At 44.7% G+C, this 17249-nt stretch overlaps 1 protein-coding gene across 4 annotated transcripts in view; it reads right to left on the bottom strand.

Moving 5' to 3' along the window:
• Positions 1–875: 875 nt before the first annotated feature.
• TTLL7 (tubulin tyrosine ligase like 7) overlaps positions 876–17249 on the bottom strand; it is a 75174-nt gene continuing 58800 nt past the window's right edge. For 2 of the 4 annotated variants that reach the window (XM_060276783.1, XM_035122641.2), the window contains exons 18-21: positions 16084–16164; positions 10994–11154; positions 9116–9289; positions 876–1936 (exon numbers count right to left, since the gene is read on the bottom strand). In XM_060276783.1, the coding sequence (XP_060132766.1) occupies positions 1822–1936; positions 9116–9289; positions 10994–11154; positions 16084–16164 (531 nt within the window). In that variant the 3' untranslated portion in view covers positions 876–1821. Of the gene's footprint in view, positions 1937–3369; positions 3399–9115; positions 9290–10867; positions 11155–16083; positions 16165–17249 lie in introns of those variants that run through there. The other 2 variants (XM_060276784.1, XM_060276785.1) reach the window with 2 other exon arrangements.

Below are 17249 nucleotides of genomic sequence, written 5' to 3'. Positions count from 1 at the left end.
TCCCTGGCTAGCCTGCGTGAGCTGCTCTGCCCCAAGGAGCAGAGTGGAGTTTGGTGTTTGTGTCCGGTGCCCCAAGGCGTGTTACCTATCAGGGTTCGAAGCAGAGAAGAGCTAGCAAGGCGCTCAGCACCCTACGAGTGCTCTGGCGACAGGCTGTTTGCCAAGTGTTCCCTTTGCGGGTGAAGTGTCTGTTTCCCCTCAACAAAGCTCCCCATTTTGGGATGTTAACTATGTGTGGCTTGAGTCCAGAGAGCTATCGTTTGAATTGTGGGCTTCCTAGGTCCGCTCGATATGCTGGTGGTGCTGTGCTGTGATTGGATGCCAAGTCACACCCAATCTAGGACTCCAGAGCTTGTTAACATGGCACTCTCTGGATTGTGGGAAGTGTCAGGGTGCAGCTCAGCTTCCACTGTAGGGTGATGTACCTACATGAGAAAGGGTAGATAGAGAGGAAAGCTTCCTAGACTGTCCACCTTGTGCTGACGTGTTAATCTTCCTTCAGTGTTAGGCGGATAATCTTAGGTTTGCTGATGTCACACCCTACCTCCCTTCTTTGTCTCCATGCCTCCTCTTAGAGCAGGTGTACTTGGAGCTCTCTCTCTCTCTCTCTCTCTCTTTCTTTCCTGTTGGCTCAGTGCATCTCCACCTTAGTTAGAGCTTTCCTACCAACACGAATCCCCAAAAATAAACATTAGCTTTCCTATACTCCTAGACCCAGAGTCTCCCCGTGATTGCATGCAGGGTAGAATGTGCTCCTCTCACGGGGATTTCGAATTCAGCTCAACATCTGCTGAGTACAGTGGTACCTTGGGTTAAGTACTTAATTGGTTCCGGGGTGCCATTCACACCCCAAAAAGTACTTAATCCGAGCGGCAATAGTGCATGTGCGTGAAGTGCCGATAGAGCGCTTCTGCGCATGCGCAAAGTGCACAAATGGCTTCCACGCATGTGCGCGTGGCAGAACCCGCAAGTAAACACTTCTGAGTCCGCGGAGTACTTAAACTGAAAGTACTCAAACTGAAGCGTACTTAAACTGGGGTATGACTGTATTCCACTCCAAAGTAATACAGGTGTTGTTGTCAACAACCCTCACCATCCTTTGACCATTATGGGCTGTACTGGCTGGGACTTCAAGGAAATGGGAGTCCAACACCAATCTGGAGTGCACCACGTTGGCTCCCCTTGCTACACTTTGCCATGGTTCTCAATATGGGAGCAGCCAGTTTTCCATCGTCCGCCTTCTATTAAAGCCAATGAGAGAGAAACTCCCTGTGCCGAGTCTGTGGCTGACGTGTGTTGCACTGTCGAAAGGAGTGTGGCAGTGGATTAAAGGAGTATATGATATAATGCCAAGTGTGCTCGTCCCCCTGAGCTGCCCATGCCCTGGCCACATCTTCTTCGCCAGCGAAATTACGCCATCAGTTCTGCCAACATATGAGGGGAGTTTGGCTGGTGTATCCACCTGGCCAAGGGTGTATTTGGCGTTCCACCAGCATTGGGGGACATCTTCCAGATCCTAAAGCTCCTTAAGCCCTTGGATCTTTCATATAGGATCGCGCCCTTATAGTGACTCCACAGTAGGGAAGGAATTGCTAAGAAACCTACCAAGATCTGGGCATCCGTATCTCTCTGTAAACATTTTGAGAAGGTTTATTACATTTCCAGAATGGTTAAGTGTTTACAGCAGGCTTTTGCGCTACGTTTTTATATACGGTAATAAATATATAACAGTGCCTGGGTTCAGTTCCATCGCACATTTGAAATCGAGAAGAAAAAAATAAAATAAATTGCCCATTATATATAACAACATTCCCTTTCGCTTCATGAGTGGTCGTATCTAGGTGTAAACAAAACGGAGCGAGTCATTCCTGATGAGCTACATCCAAAACCGGTGGAGGGTTTCATGATGAACTGCAAAGGCCCTGGCAGTGAGTACCTGAAAGAAAGGGAGGAAAGCACAATAATTCAACAAATATATTCATTTCAGTAACATGAAATCGCTGAACAAGGGCACAACCCAGTAGAGGGATGTGTGCTGGTTCATTATAAGGACCCCTGCAGCATCGGTAAAATAAAACCTTTATTTCTTGGCTGGCTAAAATAAAGGTGTTAAGTTACTGGCACTGTGATTTTTAGGCACATCTAAGGGCAGAACGGTGGAGATGGGAGAGGTGTGGTGGGCACATGCTACCGGTAGGTAGAATCCAAACATCTATTTCTCTAAAACAAAACAAAACACAGAAGTTGATTTCCTGTTTCCCACCCTGGTGTGATCCCAATTTGGCAGCCTCTGCAAACATGAGCACCTTGTCTTCAACTGTGAAGTGGTACTCCATCTACAGTCTTTGTAGACATCGCCAGGACATCGAACGCAGGAGCAGCATGCTTCTTCTGCCCCAAAGAGACATGTCTTATTGAGGAGCTGATCAGTAACAAATCCCTATCTGTGAGAGGTGTGTCTGCCCATTTAGGAGATCCGTCTCTTTGGGGAGGGATTTCTTGCAGGATATGCGTATGTTGGTCAGTAATGTTCAAACCGAGGACGGGGAACCTCTAACCTTCCAGGTGTTGCAGGAGTACAACATCTGGAAGGTTAGAGGCAGGAGTAATTACTGCCCGTTGTGGTTGGGGTCCAACCACAGTTGGAGTCCAACCGCAACTGGGGGGGGCACAGGTTACTCTTGCTACTTCTCTCTGCTCTGCCCCCCTGGTTGCATTTAAAACAATGGACCAAAATATCCCCAAACGTAAGAAACTGAAACAAGTTTTGCCTCGTGCAAAACACTCCTCCAAGAGGCGTTTGCATGACAGAGTAGCACCTATGTTCATATAATGTGGTGGCCCTCCAAAACCTTTGCACTACAATTCCCATCAGCCCCAGCCAGCGATCGGAGATGATGGGAACTGGAGTCTAATAAAATTTGGAGGCTGGGGGAGGCTGATATAACTATACACTTACATTTAACAGCTCTATTTATTTGGTCTTGGGGGACTGAAGCAGGCCAGTTAGTCAACAGGGGATAAAGGGACTGGTGTGAAATGTTTGGGCTGCTGGATAGAAGCGTAATGTTTTGGAGTGTTGGCCGCCTTCTTTGATACACGACAGCAGGCGGTAATATATATGTTCTGTTTATGTTTCCCATGTTGTTCTGATGCACAGCAGTGGCTACTTAGGAAACTGAACTGGGCCTGGAATGCAAGCACAGGCAACAACCGATTTAGGCACGTCTGAAATGGAGCCTACGGCAAAATGAGGACTGCCTGTATGTTCTGCTGTATAACCATGGGATGTCTGAACTGAGCAGATCAAGTGTATATTTACCCTGGTGAAAATGGCCCTCCAGATGTTTCTCAAGGCATGCTTGATGAGGCTGTTGGAAGTGGTAGTTCAGCAGTATCTGGAGGGCCAAAAGTTTTTGTGCTGCTTTATGAAGTTTTTAAAAAAACAACCACCCTCTGCCACATCAGCCACATCTATATTGATCATCCATCCATCCCTCTTCCAATTCAAGAACCATTCCTGCAGTTTTGTCACACACTGGAATGCTTAACTCTCTTCTCTATTTTTATATAAAGGGGCAACCAGGCTTCTGTCTCCCTTTATCTTGCTGCAGCAGCAAAAGGATCAGGGCGAGCAAGGGCAAAGAACTAAGGATCAAGCAGTTCCCGTTACGAAAATAAACACAAAGCCCTACAAGGCAGAAACACCATTAACACATTTAGGTACATTAGACTAAACCGGACTGTTATTTAATGAAGTTGTGACATAACCACCACCTCATTATCATGATTTTAGCAAATTGCTAATTCGCCATTCATCAATGACTACTCTGATTTATTTGCTTAAAAAGCAGGCAATAAGCAGAAGGGGAACTTGAATAAAATCCTACAAACAATAATTTATCACGCATTGTCTAATGATCACCCTTTAATCTATTTCCCATTACTGATGTACTATAATTACGGGCAGTTATTAGATAAATGCGCCAAAAGTACATAAAAATAACACCTACACTAAGTGGAAGCTGCGTGACGAGCAATGCATTATGCTAGAATTGATTGCCACCACCGCACATAAATAGAGCCCACTGTTAGAAAAGGGTTACATCATGGAATGGGACCCCTATTGATGAATGAATAGTGAGCACACTCTGAAACAGTCACGATGATTAATCCTACAAAATTACTGGGCAGCGCCGTGAGACTGTATGATGAAGTCAAGCCGTTGCTTCCCAAGGCCTCTCGGGAATTTAAGGCAAACAAAGACCCCATTCTAGTGGGACGTCGTGTATGCTCAGGATTTCCTTCCTACCAGACCGAATCCAACGAAGTGTGTAAAATGGCAGCATTACTGCCTCAGGGTGCATTCAAAGACCATTAAATAAGCCAATGGGAAGACCGTATTCTTTTTAATGTCACTGGGTTAGGGAGGAATTCTGAGTTACACCAAAAATGTGTGTGTGAGTGGAGGGAGCTGTGTAAAAAGTTGAAAAATAAAAGGGAGGGTGTTTTTAAGAAATCACACTGTCCTTACGAGTGAACCAACCCTCTCCATGGGATGTCAGCAGGCGGGGTTCAACACAAGAGGTATCTACATGCTATTTGCGAATAGATGACGGTTAGCTACAGTGTGTAAGGCTGATCTCTTTGATCTGAGCACATAATTTCCATTAAAATAATTCCCTTTTACATTAATGATGAAAAGCAAGAACAATCTTTGGTCACAGCTGATCAAAATTAGATTACTTCTCTACTGTGATAGCATATTAATACCACACATGTTTTGTTTTGCCGCAGCAGAGTTCTCTCTGCCCTACCAAATACTTCTCTCTTTTTTCCCCAGCTGGAATTAATTTACTTCCATGCTGGTGGAAAGAATTAACACGATAAAACAGCAAGCAAACTTTGGATACCCGAGGAACAGGTCTGACACCTATTGTCTCGAATAATGCTAAAGCAGCCGGATCAGCCTTTAAAAAGGTTTTTGGATTTATAACTCTGCAAATAGATGCAATCTATAGGAATTGCAGGTATCGGTTACCTACAGGAATTAAAATGGCTGCCCTGAATGCTCCCAAATAGCCTGGGCAAAGGTATTAAGCAGCATAAGGCATAGCACTCCATGTCAATGCCTTTAGGTCACAACCACTGGTTAACCAGCGTTCCAGATGTCAAAAGGCTGAATTTTCCTTCAAAGCAGAAAATTTTTTACAGCTCCATGTTTATTCACTTCACCCATGCTCAAAAACAGCTGTATTAAGAGCCACCACAGATAATGGGTGGTATCCAACTAACATGTCCAGTCAGCTCAAGGATTTATGCTTATGCAACAAAACTCCCCTCCCCTTGTCTCGTTCCCATCTGTGCACACTCTGCACTGCCCCCATCTGCTTCAGAGGGTTGGGGGAACCCTGGAACAGATTTAAAGCATATACACCTGAAAGTGTACATTCATCAAATGTGCACGCTATATTATAGGCATACCTACTAAGGAGCTGTGGTTACAACTGCCCACTGACTTTATGTGCCTTGTCTTGTAACATGGCCCTCAGCTGAACTGAACAGGTTGGAGAAAAGGGATTCTAAAAATAAAAATGAAAAAAAGCACCACACTTGGCCTAAGTAAGACAAAGGGGAGTTCCTCGGGAGCAAGCCTAAACTCTGCTCCATTAAAGATTTTCATTAGCCCTTGTAGGCCAAGGGTGGCTCATGTAATCTGCAAAGAGCACCAAGTTAGGAAGCATCTTTGAAGAGAATAAATTAGACGATCCCATGATCTGAAATAACAGAAATGGATTAATATGACCCTGCAAAGTGTAGCTCGGTGCAGGAGGGAGCCTGTGCCATTTTTAAAAGCCAGCTCTTCAGGCACTGCAGGAATGTTTTCTCTGAATTCCCCCCCCCAAGATTTATATACCGCTTGGACTGTAATAAAACCTCAAAGCGGTTTTAGGGGAGGCCACTCAAGGACAGAGCAGAATGTTCACCCTGTGCTTGAACACAGATGTGTCAATTGCACCAACACAGATGGTTGGATAGAAATTAAACTGGAGTCAAACTTGTGCAAAGTGGTAGAGCAGTATGAAGTTCAGCAAAAACAAAACAAAAAAACCTTCCTGAATTACATGTGGAGAACCCTGCATTTCGAAACCCTTAGCTCAGGCATGGCCAAACTTGGCCCTGCAGATGTTTTGGGATTACAATTCCCATCATCCCTGACCACTGGTCCTGTTAGCTAGGGATGATGGGAGTTGTGGTCCCAAAATATCTGGGTTTGGCCATGCTTGCCTTAGAAGAACAAAAAGAAGGTACCTTATCCAGACAAACCACCAAGCCATATAGCCTAATCCTGTCTCTTTTAACAATCAGTAGCAATCCAACACTCTCTTTTCACTGACGATGTCAGGACCTCATTATGCAAAACATGCCTAGTACCAAAGAATGACAGCCCCTTTCCCAAATGCTCATCCATCCATGAGAAATGCACTTCCACACCCAAATCTGATTTTGGCCATTTCAGGTTTACGATCCGCGAGACCTAAATTTGTCTTTTTGTGAAGTTTTGTTGTGCATGAAAAAAAGGAGGTGGGGAGAGAAAGTAGACACATACTTTCCTATGCCCACTTGAAAAGCAGTTTGGCGAATGCACCTAGAAGACTATCTGTTTTCCCTTCAATAAGAGCAGAGGTGTGCTCTGGCAGCTACGCTAGAATCCAGTCTTGAGATCTGAGAGTTGACATGTGACGATTAAAACTCATTTCCAATGGAAATGCTGGCAACTAAATGCACAGCGGGTGGCGCTGTGGTCTAAACCACAGAGCCTAGGGCTTGACGATCAGAAGGTCGGCGTTTCTCGGTCCCTGCTCCTGCCAACCTAGCAGTTCAAAAGCACGTCAAAGTGCAAGTAGATAAATAGGTACCGCTCCGGCGGGAAGGTAAATGGCATTTCTGTGCACTGCTCTGGTTTGCCAGAAGCAGCTTAGTCATGCTATACACCGGCTCCCTCAGCCAGTAAAACGAGATGAGCGCCACAACCCCAGAGCCGTCCGCGACTGGACCTAACGGCCAGGGGTCCCAAAATTCATGGTTGGTTAACTGCCAGGAAGAAATGGAAAAGGGACATATAACACTAAGTACTTAGGGGGGGGCATTTTGCAAATAGGAAGTTAAGGAGAGGAATCCAATGAGCAGATCTTAAAGTGTTTTGGGTCTTATCACAAATGCTGCATCAGCAAGTTTGGAGCAACAGGAATTCCATTTCCTCTCCTCCTGTACCCCCTCAAAAAAAAACACCATGCAACACTCTGGAGCACATTTTGAGGGCATTTAGGGAGCTGAAAAGGACGGAAGAGGAAGCTCTGTTGCATTCATGGAAGTCTGTTGTGCAAGAGGAGCTATGAGGCTGTTGCATACAGCTCTTGTAGGTCATCTACAAGATGGTGGAATTCTGATCCCAAGAGACCAGTGCTCATCCCTGTTATCTTTTCTTAAGGCAAATAAGAGTGTTTCTTTTTAAGCTAGGTTTTTCTGTGAATTACTAGTGGAGCTGCTCTTCCTCTCCTCCTCAGTTTGTTTGGGGGATTTTATTTTATTTTTTAAGCCAACGTGTGATATGGCATGGTCATTTCGAAATGCATGATGTTGCTACTTTATCCCTGCTTGGCATCTTCTGCCGGTTTTTAAACTTAGGCCACAGTTTAGAACCACAAGTTACAGCGTTTCGTCAGGAAGCCAAGGGACATGCAGCAAGCAGAAACAAAGCAGTAGGCCTGCCTCAAAACTTTTGCAGGCACAAACCCAACACCTTCATGAATACCATGCTGAATGCACAATAATGGGTGTTGTTGTTGTTTTTTAAGATGTCTGGAGCGGCCCTCAATCTCACACACAAATGAAGCACCGGCTAAAGAAAAACAAACTCACACTTCACATAGTCTGGTTTTGCATCTAAAGGCTCCCTCATGTGGTGGAAGCACTCCATGACCTGTGAGAAAGTCTAGACCAGGGGTCCCCAAACTACGGCCCGGGGGCTGGATGCTGCCCAGTCGCCTTCTAAATCCGGCCTGCGGACAGTCCGGGAATCAGCATGTTTGTACATGAGTAGAATGTGTCCTTTGATTTAAAATGCATCTCTGGATTATTTGTGGGGCATAGGAATTCATTCATATATATTTTCAAAATATAGTCCGGCCCCCCACAAGGTCTGAGGGACAGTGGAACCGGCCCCCTGCTGAAAAGGTTTTGCTGACCCCTGGTCTAGACAGGAGACTGGCACACAGGAGTCCCACACACTTGTTCCTGGCAGTTCTAGAATGGCTCTCTGGGAATCATGGTCCTTTCCGACCAGGCAAGACAGATACTAGTGCTTCTAAGCCAGGCATCCCCAAACTCGGCCCTCCAGAGGTTTTGGGACTACAACTCCCATCATCCCTAGCCAACAGGACCCATGGTCAGGGATGATGGGAATTGTAGTCCCAAAAATATCTGGAGGGCCAAGTTTGGGGGGTGCCTGTTCTAAGCCATCACTATGTGTGCTTGAGGGCTGATTTGTTGAACACAGAAGAACATATTCATTTAAAATCAGGGGTGGGGGACCTGTGGCCCTCTATAGACTTCAAGTCCCATCCTCCCTGACCACTTGCTGGGTGTGATGGAAGTCGGGAATCCAACATCTGAGGGAGGGCTGCATATCTCTCACCCCATTTATATGGGCCTGTTGTTCCACAGTCTGTTTTCGTGATGGAAAAAATGAGCAAGCTCCCTTGCTGTGAACTGCCATACGCTAAACCAGGGTTTCCCAAACTTGGGTCTCCAGCTCTTTCTGGACTACAACTCCCATCACTCCTAGCTAGCAGGGCCAGTGGTCAGGGATGATGGGAATTGTAGACCAAAAACAAACAAACAGCCAGAGACCCAAGTTCAGGAAACCCCGAAAGTATGCCATGTAAACAACTGCTAGGCTGTAACATCTCTTGATGTATTATTTGTGTGCTTTCCAACCTGAGATTGCAAAAAAATAAATAAAATATATATAGAAACATAATCAAATCCTTGCCACTCTGCATTGCAATTAATGTTAGATTATACAAAGCCAAAATAAAGGAGGTGTGTATACCTTGTGTCATCCCAGTCTGGGTAAACTCCAGTGAGGGACCCTCTGGAATCGGCAGAGTATTTGTAAACCACTAGCAGGCACTGTTTACAAAGATCTACTATTCGTTGGCAACACTGGATCTGATCGTCAGTCACCGCTTCTGTGCTTCTACTGAATATCGTCTCCCAGGAGCTCCTGTTGGCATGGAAACAGACATGACCTCATGTTTTCTGTCACAAATGGCAAAAGCTTTACTGCTCTACAGGAGAGATTTAGCCATGGAAGAAGGAAGAGGAATAATGCACGACCTTGCCCGTTTACAGTAAAGAGCCTACCCTATTTCACCAGCAGATGGTAGGAAATATAAAACACAAATGGGGGAGGGAGAAGCCCACAAGCCAGTTGTTTGGCGAGCATCTCAAAGCTTCGATGGCAGAACCCTTTAGTGTCGGCACAAGATACACCATGTTGACATTGCTTTCATAAAATGCAGGGCGCAGATCAAGGGTTTGTGCAAACTCCTGAAGTCTCCGACAGAGCATCATATCAGTTGCTAAACAAAAGCATGTCTGGAGTACAGACCTTCATGTTGGACAGCCATTATATTAGCTTATAAAACAACAACAACGGCAATGTTTTACTGGAATAAAAAACAACAACCCTAAATGTGATGTGTCTGTAAAGGATCCTTGTTGCTGAGTTGGATCCTCAGGAGAAGCATCCAGCTGAATAAGCTTTGGTTGGTACATGCCAGACATAAGATCAGATGGCCCAGTTTTTGCTCAGTGAAGTTACCCTTCTACTCTTACCAATGGATTTCCCAATATATTGGTCTGATACGTGGACCCGTAGATCCCAACTCTGGCTGCTTGGAAGCCTATTTTGGCATTAAGCACTATTTAATAAATATGTGCATGAACTGATGTTTACCAGGGGGAGTATTTGTGCAAACATGCTTAGGGTTGCACAACTGGTCTCTCCCAAAAGATAATGTACTCCACAGTTGCCTTTCCTTTGCTACCAGTGCTCTAATGGCCGGGGTGGGGGGTGGGAGGAGAAGCAACTCAAAAGTGGGTTGAAGGAAGATTTGGATCCTGCATATTCCCACCACAACACGGGTGGCGCTGTGGGTTAAACCACAGAGCCTAGGGCTTGCCAATCAGAAGGTCGGCGGTTTGAATCCCTGCGACGGGATGAGCTCCCGTTGCTCGGTCCCAGCTCCTGCCAACCTAGCAGTTTGAAAGCACATTAAAGTGCAAGTAGATAAATAGGTACCGTTACAGCAGGAAGGTAAACGGTGTTTCCATGCGTTGTTCTGGTTCACCAGAAGCGGCATTGTCATGCTGGCCACATGACCTGGAAGCTGTACACTGGCTCCCTTGGCCAATAACGTGAGATGAGCACCGCAACCCCAGAGTTGGTCATGACTGGTCAGGGGTCCCTTTACCTTTACCTATATTCCCTCAACACATCCCCCAAAAAGGGAGGAGAAATAAATATGCCAGCCCCTGGAGCTGCCACACTTCTTTCCAATCCAGCCACACATACACATGCCTCTCTTGCCCTAGCCAATATCCACTCTGCCTGGTTGCAAAAGTTAAGGCAGCAAAGCAGGAAAACACGCTAATCTGTGCAATCTCAGCTCAGACCATTAAATCGAACAGGACACAGATGCTGAGGAGTTCAAGGAGGTCCCATCCATCCTTATCAAAAGTTCTAAACCACCCATCACCATTCCAGGACCGGAAGAAAATTCTGGGAGCAGTTAAGATTTAGTAAGTAACTCACTATGAGGAAAAATAATAATAATAAACCCACAGCAGAGACAAGACAAAAAGAACGGTGCTTTTTAAGTTAAGGAAAGCCATGACAGTTACAAGGTAATACATGGCTTCTTACCCTGAATTGCAGAAACAGTTCCACAGACCTTGACCATGGCTCCATAGCAGGCGATTAAACACACGATTAAGAAGTCGGTACAAATGTAAACATTCAACATCTGAAACTCCCCAGACACGCTGCAGAACTGAACGGATGCTCGCTTTCACAATATCTAAAACCTGGGGAAAGGATTATAGTGAGCAGATAAATAAATAAATTAAGGAATACTTTTTAAAAAAAACAACAACCAAAACTCGAGGACAAATGTTGTGCCAGCAACCCTCCAAGAATAAATACTTAAAATACCAGCGACAAAAAGACGACGATGAAAGGGTAGGTTTTAAAATTTGACACACGGTTATGGCAAGTGCCTGCAATCAAAACAAATGAGATCGGATCAAAATTTTATTAGGCGTGTGAAGAACATTTTATCTCACCCATTTGTGAGGAGAATAACAAAAGTACTTGCAAGGGGGAGAGCTTATAGGGAACAGCCCCCCCCCCCCTCATCAGGTTGAGTTCCTCTCAGAGCAGTAACTCCAGTAGCGGATCAGATTACAGGAGTCAGGAAGCAGAGGGGGGGGGGGACAAGGCTCTAGCAGCATAAAAGAGCCTCAACACCGAGTAGAGAAGGAGGCAGCTGGATAGGTAAGACGAGAGGGAGGCGCTTTGGGGTTCCCAAGCTGTTATGTTGGGCGCGAAACAGAAAGAAGCCATTGCGAGGTTCTGACTCAGACTAAGCAGACATGTTTTCCAGACTCTTTGCACTGTAAATAGAAGACAAGCAGGTGTGGAGCGTCGTTACTCAAGAGTAGCCGCAAGAACCTCTGACACTACTTTTTGTGGATAAAAAAGGGATATCCATAAGGAGGATGAACAGGTTTCGACAAACTCTGCGTACACTTTGATTTCTCTGAACCGTGTATCAAAACTTTCTGCACAACTAATCACTCCCACAGGGGTGCTTCCAGACTTGTATAATATGAGTGGTGAGCCCATTTACCATGTTTCACTGAGATGTGTTTGGGTTTTTTCCTTAAAGGATCGACTTCAAAGGAATCCCATTCTTCCTGTTTTTCAGCCTAAAATAGCTAAACCCAGCACTGAGAAGCCTGCAATGTCATGAGGCCAATTCCCCCTCCGTCTCCAGAGCAGGTTTTCAACTTTTACAAAACCTGAAATGCTTCCGTTGGCTGCATTTGCATGTGTTGTTTGTTTTTAAATAAAACAAGGAATAAACGTTCAGTTGAATTAATTTTATGCTGCACTTTGTTTTTTAAAAAAAGGCAAACAGCCTGTGCTTGACACACAGAGGGAGGAATGAGATAACCAAGCAATTAATTAGCGTTTAATTTGCTGATCATTATATCGCCGGCATTTTAAGCACAGGTGAAAAATGGGCTCGCCCTGCTGCGAAAATATACACTTCCGGTTCCTGTTTTCTGCTACTTGGTGGGACAGATCCACAGCAATAGCCCCCAAACAGCAGCAGCACTGTTGCTTACCAGTAAGAGGAGGGAGCGGGAGGGGAGACGTCAGGGCTGCTTGAATGAATGCACCAATGCGAGGACCAGATTGGCTCTGCCAAGGCATTCACACAGCCCCTACCTAACCCCATTTTCTCCTGGTAGGGGGCAGACGATGCTGCTGTCAGGAATCTATTGCTGTGGTTCGCCCCTCTGGGAGAACCACGCCTCTTCTGCACCTACCCTTAATTGCATTTTACAGACTAGCCACTACAGTGCTTGTTTTCAAAGTTTCAATGCGGGCTTTCCATCTAAAATAGTACCCACATCCAGTTTAACAGAAGGAAACGATGGTCTAACATAGCCAAACCCTATATACTATTTAAAAACAAACAAACAAACTGAACTGTGAATTTCTTACTACTGTGTTTGGCTTACAAGAGAAGCTGGGGGGGGGGAAGAGCTGCAAGGTTCTTGTATAGACTCTAATTTGCCTTTCCTTTTTTGTGTGTGTGTGTTTCAACATGTACCACTCGGTCACCAAGCTCAATCCAATCTTTTCTGCCATTCAGCGTAGTTCTACCTCTTTTTCACAACCCAGCTAATAATGTAACTGTGGGCCATAGGATAGGGCTGGTTTCTTGGACTAAGGTTGCAATACCAAACCCGCTTACTTGGGAACAAACACCAAAGAACTCAGTGGGACTTACTTCTGAGTAAACATCTATGGGATTGTTCTGTGAGTGGCATAGCAAGGCGCTTTAACAGCGGCGTGTGAACTTTTGCTACAGGAATCTACCCCGGGGATACATGCAGAGCTTGGGAAGATAAATTAAAACTCCCTTCACATGAAATCAACTCCCTTTGCCTTAGGACACTAGCTTCCTCATTTCAATTCATTTCAGTGTTGACTACAAGTCACTGGCTCAGTTCTTGGCACAATTAACTTATCAATTCCAATCTTCTGTAAATGAGGGTTAGAGGTTCATAGGCTAAACGCCAGACCAACAGCTTCCACTCAACATCAAAATGCGAAACCATGAGCATAAGATGATTGCAGGGACCATTCTGTGCCTCTAAGGCTAATTGCATATGAATTTAACCAAAGATTCTGATTTCAAGAGGAACTTATTTAGGAAGGCATTCAGCCAAAAAAGGGGGGGGGGAGCTGGCAGGGTGGGGAAGGTAAATTAGCACTTCTTAAATAGACCAATATAGAGGGGTGTCAGGATGCACAGAAGCCTGAACATCCACAGGTAAGTTTATATACAATGTATAGGAATTAAGATTCACAATTTTTGCAATTGTGTTTTCCATTGTGATCTCCACCTTCTGCAAAAAAAGAAAAAGAAAAAAGATATTTGGCCCCCCCAAACATGAAAGATTGTAGAACAGCACACATATGTGTTTTATAACTACAATCTGCTGTCATTTATAAAAGAAAAAGAAGTAGTCTTTTTTCTTTTTTACTTTCCTGCAAATTGTAGATTACAATCAAGCTGAAAGGTGCCAAAATCGGAATACAAAACCCCCAAGGCAGGCTCACAGACCGTACTGTGCATCCTGCTCGTGCAGAACCTTCACAAAAACAATCTCTCCACATTTAAGTGCCTACACAAGGAAGCCTTGCCCTTTTGATTCACCTCTGTTTTTTTATGGCAGGCAGATTGTGAGTTCTGCTTTGCACAGCCATTTTTACAGGACTAAACCATGGCTGATGTGAACTGCCTTGCTTGTGAGAGGAAGGGATACGAAAGTCCTGAGATTCGCTCCCACAACGATCACACGTACCTCCTACTGTATATGCAAGGACCAGGAGAAAGCCCTCGCCTAACTATCCAAGCTTGCAAGATAACCTGCACATAGTTTTCTTGCTAAGGTGACCTGCTCAAGTAATGCTGCCATTTATCCAACTATTAATACTTTCCAATGTACTGCACCTTCGTACATCCTCTGGGCAATAATGCATCATCTCCAGCACTGCATCCTGGGGGAAATGTGCACAGGCACATTCTCAGATTATCCATGCTGCCCAGAAGATATGCAAAAGCCTGCTGCAGAATGCATGCGTTGAATCAGGAAATGAGCACACAATGCCCTGTCCATGGACAAACAATGTGCATATTCTCCTCAATAATATGTGCATATTAGTCATTCAGCTCACCTTACCCCTAACACATAAACCAGCAGGTGATGGACCATTTAGTGCCTGTGTCTGCCTGCATTTTATACGCTATGCCACTACTAGCTATGCCCCTTAATTGAAATCTTTTAAAAAAGCCTTTGACTATATCTGTTACTGTCACCTGTCCTTATCCCCATCAGTTCCCTTCCCATATGGTGGCATATGGACAGGCCGGGCTTCTGTACTTTTGCTTCACGCTCTGAAAACCTTGGGCCTCAAGGTCAATGCGAAACCTTAAGCAATCTCTTTAACTGCATCCTTAAAAATGACTCTGATTGCTCATAGAGGTTAGGATTAAACACACAGAGAAGCCTACGGCAAGGCACTGCTGCCAAAAGACGTCGAGAGCTCATCAGCGCTTCAGGTAATATTAGCCCCCTGAGTCATCAGGCATGTCTTTGCAAGCTGAACAAAGACACCCACCATTTGCAGAAGTGCCATTTTTCTTCGTAATGACCTAGTATATCATTTTGACCCAGACTGTGTGCCTGGGGTACCACTTATACTTGTCAGTGGAAGAAAGCAGATACACTTACTGTTTGGGGGTAGTGTGTGTGTGTGTGTGTGTGTGTGTGTGTGTGTGTGTGTGTGTGTGTATCCTACAGGGAAAACAGAGTCTACAGTGCTTTTAAGAAGAGCCTTGCGCTGAAGAAAACTGAATGGTTGAAAGTGTAATTCTGAAGAGCTATGCAAGAGGAAGCAGAACTACAGACTGCACAGGAATCAGTGCAATCAGTGAAATACTTCTAACCTAGTAATTCATAGAATTGTAGAGTTGGAAGGGACCCTGAGGATCATCTAGTCCAACCCCCCTGCAATGCAGGAATATGCAACTGTCCCATCAGGGGATCATACCTGCAACCACGATCTAACCAACTGAGCCATCCAAGCTGAGCCCCCCCCCAAAAAAACCCTGCTGATGGTGACACTCCAGTTCCTTGGACCAGAGAACTACTTTTGGCTTCCATTACTATAAACCGTGGTTTGTTTAAACTCTTGTTAATAAGAACAAGTCAAGATACACAGTGGTTTTAGGATCTAATTTGCTCACCAGCTAGAGTTGAAGAAAACCACAGTTTCCAGAGTTCAGGTGCCACAGGGAACAGTGTTGTAGAAATATGATTTTGTTCAAAACAAAAACAGTCTCCTCGTTGTAGGTGTGTCAGAGGAAGGAAAGGGAAAGGCCTTTGAATGAGATGCTTATTGCGGATCATTCTTCTAGTGAGGCACCCTGGTTTCTTGCTACATCTGAACTGACCTATGGATTTGGCAACCTAAATGACCTTTTAAAATGGGCACAATACTGACTGCTTCTTACTGACCTACAAGAATACCAAATTTTTAAAAGTTCAACTGAGATAAGACAGTACCAGATAAATGACCAATATAGTTAAGAATTCATTAAAAGTGTTATTTCTAATGGCTAACACACAGTGAGAGGAGTATGCACCACTCACCTTTCTCTGTTTTGCAGAGTCAAGTTTAATTAACCAATATGAAGCCACTTTTGATTTATGGTATTTCCAATTATCCATAATCTGTATGAAAGACACACACAAAAAAATCAATTAGAATGATGTCATTTCTGAAGAAATCAAACTACTGCCATAGGTACAATGAGGTGTTTCTCCATCGGTGCAACTGCTCTAATGGGGACAAATGCCAGCCACCATAAAGCAAGGGAAATTGCAGCCATGCACATGTGAAAATAGTCTGAAAATAAGCCCATATGGTTAGGGCCAAACTGCATACCTCCTAATGCTTCCCATTTTTAAAACTGTTGCTTTGTAGCACACATTTGTGGACTGCAAGGTGCGGTATGTGTATGTTACTCTGTATCCACGGGGCCTCTTTTAAAGGACTCACCCTGTACTTCGCAATACAGAAGCCTGTTAAGGATCTGTAGTTCTGTTGTTGTTTAGTCATTTAGTCGTGTCCGGCTCTTTGTGACCCCATGGACCAGAGCACGCCAGGCACTCCTGTCTTCCTTCCACTGCCTCCCGCAGTTTGGTCAAACTCAGGTTGGTAGCTTCGAGAACACTGTCCAACCATCTCGTCCTCTGTCGTCCCCTTCCCCTTGTGCCCTCCTGTAGTTCTACTGAGTAGTATTTCAAGCTGTGCCACCAGATGGTGCAAAGAGTAACTGAGAAAGATTGTGGGGAGTGGTGTAAAAACTAGCCTTACCGATGGTGGGTGAAGAAGGGAGAGGGATCATTTGAAATGTCCCAGTTTACAGGTCAAAGAGAAGGAAGAGCAAAAGGAAAAAGAAAACAATACTGTTACACTTATGGACCTTTTCTGCTGCTAAACAACAACAGGAGGAGTAAAAAGCCACTGGGTGAGAACAGCCTAGCAAGGTTGGGAACTAAACGTTTTCCCCCAGGTGTCAAAAAAGGTTATTTTATGTATGCTATTACTGCGGCCCATGTTTCGTTAGCCACAAAATGGAAAACGAGCAAGGTCCCAACCAAAGAAGAATGGTAACTTAAGTTGACGGAATATGCGCGGCTTGCAGACTTAACATATAGAATAAGAGAAGAAGAAGAAGATATGTTTAGAGAAGATTGGAAAACGTTTATTGAATATATGGGATAGAATTGTGTACAGCTGAAAACGCAGGCAG

This window comes from Zootoca vivipara, chromosome 7 (assembly GCF_963506605.1).
Source record: "Zootoca vivipara chromosome 7, rZooViv1.1, whole genome shotgun sequence".
Lineage (NCBI taxonomy): Eukaryota > Metazoa > Chordata > Lepidosauria > Squamata > Lacertidae > Zootoca > Zootoca vivipara.
The sequence above is the reverse complement of the archived record's forward strand: the minus strand, read 5'-3'. Positions and strand labels throughout refer to the sequence as shown.